The sequence below is a fragment of the Bos indicus x Bos taurus genome, chromosome 9 (genome assembly GCF_003369695.1).
Source record: "Bos indicus x Bos taurus breed Angus x Brahman F1 hybrid chromosome 9, Bos_hybrid_MaternalHap_v2.0, whole genome shotgun sequence".
In the NCBI taxonomy this organism is placed as follows: Eukaryota; Metazoa; Chordata; class Mammalia; order Artiodactyla; family Bovidae; genus Bos; species Bos indicus x Bos taurus.
The window spans coordinates 87,745,589-87,754,154 of NC_040084.1; the positions used below are offsets into that span (position 1 = coordinate 87,745,589).

The window sequence follows — 8,566 nt, forward strand, 5'->3', positions numbered from 1 at the left end:
TCATTTTAGTGGGTCTTCCCCAGTATTATGTTTTGAATGAAATTAGAGTGAAATAAAAAAGAGCGTGTGGAATACAGTAAGTGTTCATTCTTTAAGTTTTTATTTCAGATGTATTTTTGTATGTCAGATCAGATCAGTCACTCAGTCATGTCTGACTCTGCGACCCCGTGAATCACAGCACACCAGGCCTCCCTGTCCATCACCAACTCCTGGAGTTCACTCAGACTCATGTCCATCGAGTCAGTGATGACATCCAGCCATCACATCCTCTGTCATCCCATTCTCCTCTTGCCCCCAATCCCTCCCAGTATCAGAGTCTTTTCCAATGAGTCAACTCTTCGCATCAGGTGGCCAAAGTACTGGAGTTTCAGCTTTAGCATCATTCCTTTCAAAGAAATCCCAGGGCTGATCTCCTTTAGAATGGACTGGTTGGATCTCCTTGCAGTCCAAGGGACTCTCAAGACTCTTCTCCAACACCACAGTTCTAAAGCATCAATTCTTCGGCGCTCAGCCTTCTTCACAGTCCAACTCTCACACCCATACATGACCACAGGAAAAACCATAGCCTTGACTAGATGAACCTTTGTTGGCAAAGTAATATCTCTGCTTTTGAATATGCTGTCTAGGTTGGTCATAACTTTCCTTCCAAGGAGTAAGCGTCTTTTAATTTCATGGCTGCAGTCACCATCTGCAGTGATTTTGGAGCCCAAAAATATAAAGTCTGACACTGTTTCCACTGTTTCCCCATCTATTTCCCATGAAGTGATGGGACCAGATGCCATGATCTTCGGTTTCTGAATGTTGAATTTTTGTATGTACTGGATTGTAAATATCAGTGTGTCTTGTTTTTCTTTTCAAACTGTGATTTGCAGTCCAAAAAAGTCAAGAGACTTCTATTACGATCTAGACCCATGGTTCTCAGTAAGATCCTGAGACCAGAAGCATAGGTGTCACCTGGAAGCTTGTCAGAAATGCAAGTTCTCAGGCCACAGCCTATATCTACTGAATCAGAAACGCTGGGGCAGTGGGCCCAGCACTCTGGAATGTATTTAATAAGCCCTCCTTCCCACCTGTGATTTGATGTGCACTCAAGTTTGAAAACCACGGGTCTAGTTTAGCTATTTCAAGTAAGGTTCAGAGACTAACGCGGGCATCATTGGTAGCCAGTTGGAAATGCAAAATATTCAGCCCCAACCAGACTTATTCCTTCAGAATCCACACATTTCCCTGGTGAGTTTAAGCAAGTGTTAAAGATTTCGTGAAGTTTGCGAAGCATTGATCTAAACCACATAGGCCTTCAGGGGCCAAGTAGATAATGTCAATGAGTGAAGGCAGCTTGGTTTTCTCTTTAAAGAGAGTACAGCAGTGAGAAGGCAGGATGGTGAGAAGCTTAAGTATCTTCATTTGTTTAAAAATGTCCTATACTGTGCCAGTTGGGTTAACACACCCAACCAAGCTCATCAATTAAGGTTAGCTGCAGTTGACCTCAGTGACTTCAAGCAGATTTTAAACCCTTATTTGAATAGTGTGACTCTCTCATAATAACTTCTTCTGATCTCTTTTAGGAGTTCATTAAGGAGCTGCTCTCTCGGATAAGAGGCATGCGGAAGTTGAGCCCCCCACAGAAGAAGGCTGTATAATTCCAGCCCAGGTGGAACTCTGCTGGAGACCCAGGAAGGAATTTGGACTTCACGAAGACTTTTCATAAAGAACTGTTGTCCTTATGAGCAACTTTTTTGGGGGTGGGGAGGGGTGGTATCTATTAGACATTTATTCAAGAGTGTTCCTTTTTTGGTTTTTAAAGGTTTGGTTGGTGTAATATTTTAATAGCAAAGATATCACAGACTCTGGCTTCAGCCCAACCAGAGAGCATCAAATCAGGCAGACACGCAAGGAGGGGCTGGACCAGGCAGCATCTTCTTGGAGAAACCAGATGTTAAGGACCTAATGATACAGGGATGATGGTTTTCTTACAGCTAGTTTGGTAATACTTTTTTCTTGAGTTGTACATTTGACACAAAGGTCGAATTTCTTGTACTTGTATATATCTACAGGCAACTAAGTTAAAATGTGGATGTGAGTTTTATTTCACACGGATGGAATAAACGTGTGGTCATCCTTTAATTGGAGGTCATGGCATGTGTGTTTTCAAGAGGCCACTAGGTCTTCTTCATGTGAGTGCTGGAGACCGCCAATGTTCACTTTCTACACCAAAGTGAAAAGAACTCAGCGTATCCGTTATTTTAATGAGCTACACTATGACAATGTGGAGTTGGTCAAGGGCTTAATTTATGGACTTTGTATTATTCTGTTAATTGGGATGCTTTGCCAGGTCATGTACTTATTGCCTCATTTGTGGTATTTTAAAGTTTTCTGAACCGTTTCTTTGAATGACTATTCAAATTTCTCTAGAAATGTTCATACTGTCTGAGGGGTGTTTGGCCGTGGAACCAGAAAGCGCCGTGTAGCAATTCATTCTGTGCTTCCTACCAAATACCATATATTATTCTCTCTCCATGAAAGCAGGTCATAAGGAAGTGAGCAGATTATATCTTCCTCCTTAGAAGTAGATCGGGGCATTTCTGTGCCTGGAGGGCATCAGACCAGATTGGGTGAGCTGAGCGATGAGCGGGTGTACAACTGAGAAAACCTCAGCTCCTCTGGAGAAAGTCGATGCAGGAGCATTGGCTGGTTTGGAAGTGTGGTAGAGATTTCCTTTCTGGCTTCTCTCAGTGGCTTATGGTGAGGACTCTGGCCCTAATTGTGCACCCTGATCCGATCCCTTTGCTTGGAGCTGAGCCTGGGGCACCTGCTGAGCCCCTCTCAGTTCTATACCGGCTCCTTGGAGAAGGATCAAAATGCAGTTGGATGTGGGTGGGGTCAAAGGTCAGAGTAGAAACTCTTGGTGTCCTCCAGGAAGCCCCCACTGCCTCCCATAGAAACCCCCCTCCCTACTGTAAGGTGTCTCTAGGTGGCCCTGTCAGAGGACAGGGGTCAGGCATTTTATATCAAGGGTGCTCTGAACATATTTTATTTTTTAAAAGAACTATGTTTGTGAATTTTATGTACACTGGCAAGCTTTTGAAAATGTATTTAATTTTGTAATGTTTACCAATGATTTATTTACAAGCTATTTACTCGAATAAACGAAGCTGCTTACAACTCTGCTTACACGTTTGCCTTGCGAAACAGCATGGGTGTGATGATTTTACTTTGTCAGATGCTCTGAAGACAAGGGTGTGTGCACATATGCTCAGTTGTGTCCGACTCTGCGACCCCATAGACTGAAGCCCGCCAGGCTTCTCCGTCCATGGGATTTTCCAGGCAAGAGTACTGGAGTGGGTTGCCTTGCCCTCCTCCAGGGGATCCTCCTGACCCAGGGATCAGACCCAGGGATCTTACCCACGCCTCCTGCATTGGCAGGTGGGTTCTTTACAACTGAGCCACCTGAGAAGCCACAGACAACGGTACCAAGCACCAGCTAGCTTTTCATTTTCAGGTCTTTTGTTCATTTGATCCTGGACCTCACCTGAGGCATCTTCAGATCAGGTGGTGAAAGGAGGGGAGCTGGGACAGACTCCCCGCTTGAGCAGGAAACAGAAAATAACTCTGTGCCCTTGGCCCTGCCTGCCTTCTACTCCAGCACTCCCCCAGGCCATGCGTCTTTCATTTAATTCAAACTCCCTTTTGCCCATCTGGTGTATATTCTCAAGATTTCAGATTAATCAGATATTCCAATTATTGTTAGAATGCCTTACACTCTATGAGTACACAAAAATCAGAACTTGCAGGAATTCTGGCAGGTTTGACCAGCCCAGGTTATAATCTTTTCCTTTGAACTTTTCCTTTGAAGGCCTCTGAGGCCTGTCACATCACATACTTCCTGCCCCCTCCCCACCCCCCGCCACCTTGCTCTTGGCCTGGCATCACCTGACTCCCTGGAGCACTCAAGCCACAAGCTGGGACCTCCTCCTTGCCTCCCCATCCGGGTCCCAATGCATCCATAGTCACCATGCTTTTCCTCTGCTAACACTGCTTAAATCTGTCCCAGTGAAATCTTGCAGTGATTGCTACAACTATCTTGGAATTGACTTCCCTGTGTTCTGTCTTAATGTCCCTCTGATCTGTTTTCTACCCAGTAATCAGAATAATCTTTCCCCAAAACAGCTCTGATCACTCCACTCCCCTACCTAAAACCCAAACCCCTCTGACTTCTCTACAAGGAATTGGTCCCTACCTCTCCGGCCTTCTCTTTTGGCCTTTCGGACTGATGTCTGGTCCTACTGAATTCCTTGGGGTGTCTGAAATGTTCTCTGTATTTTTTTTCCTCAGAAGTTTTGCAAAAACTATTGCCTGGGTCTGGTACACCCTCTCCACCAACAGGCTGTATCTGGAGAGCTGGGTTGGACCCTTCCTAAGGGTGTGTACAGCCTAGTGACATGTTTCCACTATTACTACTGACTATTCACCTGTTGTCTCATCTGTTAGACTCTAGGATTCTTGAGGTTGGAACTGGGTCTTATAAATCAGGCCCCTGGTTCTGTGCTTGACCAATCAGAGGGATCAATATGTGTTTGCCAATTGAATAAATATGATAAATGATTCTTTGGGAAAACTGACTCCTTCCCACCTTGGAGAGTGCATATTAGACCCGAGTGTATGTTTGAATCACCCCCGAAGCTTTAAAGCAGCTGATGCCTAGACCCTAGTCCTGACCAACTTAATCGGAATCTGTAGGTAGGAGCAGAGGTTAGGCATTTTTAAGGTCCCCAAGTTGAGTACCCCGGGCCACTGGCCATTCTTGTGTAGCCCAATGCCCACGTTTGACAGTAGGGTATCAGCTTGTGCTGTTATGACAGGTGGCAGCCATGATGTGAGCACGCTAACTATTTCTCATTTTATTTTCTGCTGGAGAGCAATTAAGGGTCAGCACTTAGGGAATGACTTCAAAGGAACCAATTTCTGGCTCAGTGATTGCTTGAACACCTGGAAATCCACGTTTAAACGGAGTGGTGTCCATTTACAGCAATCATAATAGTGGCTCCCACTTCTTGATCACTGTGTTAAGTGTTTATCTGCCTTATCTCATTTTGTCTGACATTAATATAATGGGGTGGATTGCTATTCTCATTTTACAAGTGAGAAAAAATCAACTCAGAAAAGGTAAGCAGCTTACCCGAGATCACACAGTTATAGAGCTGAGATTCAAGCCCTTTAGGCTTACCTGTCTCTTACAGGGGGATATTCAGTCCCAAACACAGGAGTAGGGCCCCTGCATCTGCATCTATCAGAGTATCTCACTGCATCTACAGTGAGCTGGGCCCCTGAGCTGGTGGGTGGGGTGGGGAGGCTCTGTGGTTGGAGGGGTCCTTGGCCTCCTGATGGTCCTCTCCATCTGTAGGTAGAAGCAGAGCTTAGGCATTTTTTAAGGTCCTCAGATTGAGTGCCTGGGCCACTGGCCATTCTTATATAACCCAATGCCCACGTCTGACGGCAGGTCATCAGCTTGTGCTGTTGTGATAGGTGGCAGCCATGATGTGAGCACACTATTTCTCATTTTATTTTCTACTGGAGAACCTGGGGCCCAACCTGCTCTGGAGCTGTGGCATTTTATTTTCTACTGGAGAACCCGGGGCCCTGCCTGCTCTGGAGCTGTGGCACAGCCTATTCTGGGCTCTTCTTGTTTTCTACCCTAACAAAAAGCTCCTGGGTTTGGCCTTGGCAGCAAAGTACAGAGCACCCTTTCTTCAGTTTCCTGAGAAAGCAAATTTAGGAGAAAGAGCAGCCCAGGGTGATATGGTTTCCAGCTCTTGTTACACACAGATGTTTGATTTTCATTTACAAAATGAAAGTCTCTATGAAAGGCTGTGTGCTGTGCAGAAATCAGTTGATCAACAGTAGATGAATAAGTCGTTATTTCTGGTTCTTTCTAAGAAGACGAAGTGGCTGGGAACATGAGCTCTGTGCGAGCCACACCAAGGGGTACAGGCTGAAGGGGTCAACGCCAAGAGATTGCCAGGCAGGCACGAGGCCCCCACCTGGAGACACAGGTGGGACAGCGTCTGGGAGGTGATCTCATCCCTTTCCATGATCAGAGTGGGAGCCATGTGTTTTCCTTGGTGCCTAGTATTGCTCTGGGTGCTGCTCCACGCCCGGCCTGCAAGCACGGGACTTGTTCTTATTCCTGTCCCTCCAGTGTTGCTCAGCGAGATGCCCGGGCTCAGAGCCAGCCCTTCGTGTGACTGCTGAGTGACACTCCTGCACTTGCATCACGCTTTTGCTTCTGAGTTAAAGCTTCTGTGGATTCCCTCTGCTTCTCAGGGATCTTCCTTGAGTGCCAACACTTTGGGGAGCTTCCTACCACCCCCTCACCCACATCCTTTCACCCCTGCTTTGGGCACTAACCTGAGGACACTTTGATGGCAGAAATGGCCTAAGATGTCTTGGGTGGGGAGAAGTACTGTGGGTGGGCGGGCCCCTTGTCTCTGGTCTAAAAACACACAAAGAACTCAGTGTATTTATTTGGTATTGGAACTTTGGGAAAGCTGATTTCAGATTGAACAGAGATAGGTGTTCTGGTGATTCTCCCCACTGCTGTTTTCTTCTTCTTTGAATTTATTTCAACCCAAAGGATCCTGGAGTTATTACTGAGAGCTGGTGACATTCTCTATGAAGTTTGGGATGTAACCAGCCGGGTGTATGTAATTTGCTTGTGAAAATCAGGTGGATTCTCCCAGTCTTCTGTGAGCAAGAAAGATCCAGACTTCCTGGAGATCCCCTCCTCCCGGACTCAGACACCAGGGCTGGAAATGCTTCACTTCTTCGGTGTTCTGATGCCACCATGGCATCGTGTACCTGGGAATGAATGGCTTGTATAAGACTGAATTGTTCTCTACTCCTCTGGGCTGTGTGGGTGTTCCCACCACAGAACACTGGATGAGCATCTCAGTGGAGTACTGTTACAACAACAACTGCAAACTAGGCCTTGGAGATCTGGTCTTCTGATGCTTTGTTGGGTCCATTGGATAAATAAGACCAGCTTTATCTCTGGTACATATTTCCTTCAGCCTCAGGCTCTTCAAAGTAAGGTGTATTAAATGACCTTGCTGGGTTTGGGTTCACCTTGTTCTGGTGGATTCTAGAGATAGAAAGTCCTATCAAGTATATGGGGGTTTAAAAAAGTGTTTGTGCTATGTTGACTTGGTCACATTTTACAGACACACACATGCACACAAATTTAGTGTTATCCTTGTTGGGAGACAATTATATACGGGTCTCCAGTGTTTCTGCGTGTTTGTGGCCAGACATTGCCTTAGGGGTGGACACGTGTTTTCAAGTATGATTGTGTGTGCAGCAAACTGTGTTGGAGGATAGAGATTGCTTCTTCCTCTGGAGCAAAAAAATAAGTGAGCTTCAGATCAGATCAGATCAGATCAGTCGCTCAGTCGTGTCCGACTCTTTGCGACTCCATGAATCGCAGCACACCAGGCCTCCCTGTCCATGACCAACTCCCGGAGTTCACTGAGACTCACGACCATCGAGTCAGTGATGCCATCCAGCCATCTCATCCTCTGTTGTCCCCTTCTCCTCTTGCCCCCAATCCCTCCCAGCATCAGAATCTTTTCCAATGAGTCAAGTCTTCACATGAGGTGGCCAAAGTACTGGAGTTTCAGCTTTAGCATCATTCCTTCCAAAGAAATCCCAGGGCTGATCTCCTTCAGAATGGACTGGTTGGATCTCCTTTACTGCCTATTATAAAAGATACGGGTTCCCTAAGTTCAGAGTTCTTTCTCTTATAGTGCAACCCTTTGCAAGGCAGTTGTCACTCAGCCTTCTTTGCAACCCCCTGTGTGAATTGGGACTTTCAAAATCATCATTCCAAAATGCTGCTGCTCTAGCTACTGTTCTTGTGAATAATAAGCTGTCCTCTCTCTCTGACCTGGGAGTATTGGGTCTTTGATGTATTCCTGGCTCTCAGGCAGGCTAACTTTTCAACTTGGAAATAGGGTCAAATCTCATACCCCGCCCAAGTCTTGGCAATGATCAGTCTTCCTGGTCTCTTTGAGTATGATTTGCATCATTTGTGTAACTAGTAGATACTTTCTTTTGTTTAGACCCTAATTTGATCCATCGTTTTCAATTATAGAGAGTCAGAAATTTTCTTTAGAGAGATGTCATGTCTGGAAATGATTCTTTGCTGGCAGAATTTACTTTTACTTTCACAAAAGCTATTTTTTCTCTCTCTCCTTGTTAGCAACAGAAGGAGGATGCGGTGTGGTAGAGATAAGGGAAAATGGGCCGATGGAAGAGAGACATAGCAAATTTACGGAAAAACGACACTCTAGAGTGAAGCTGAGAAGACAGGCAGATGGCAGTTCTTGTCTTGAGTCTTTCTCTTTAAAATAGGTACTTAAATAATATGGGTGGTAGTTTATCACATGCTACCTTGACATCCTCAAATTAAACTCCAAAAGCAGTTTAGTGACTGTAAACTTTATTTGCAGTATCACAGTCAATCCAGTTGTCCCTGAACAACAAAATAGGAAAGCAAGCTCATGGAATGAAT

General features: G+C 45.4%; 1 protein-coding gene across 1 annotated transcript in view; it reads left to right on the top strand.

Annotated features, from left to right (window-relative positions):
* PPP1R14C (protein phosphatase 1 regulatory inhibitor subunit 14C) overlaps positions 1 to 3,165 on the top strand; it is a 91,212-nt gene extending 88,047 nt beyond the window's left edge. Inside the window, exon 4 of the mRNA XM_027551836.1 lies at positions 1,566 to 3,165. Coding sequence (XP_027407637.1) covers positions 1,566 to 1,640 — 75 coding nt within the window. The 3' untranslated portion in view covers positions 1,641 to 3,165. The remainder of the gene's footprint in view (positions 1 to 1,565) is intronic.
* Positions 3,166 to 8,566: the final 5,401 nt, after the last annotated feature.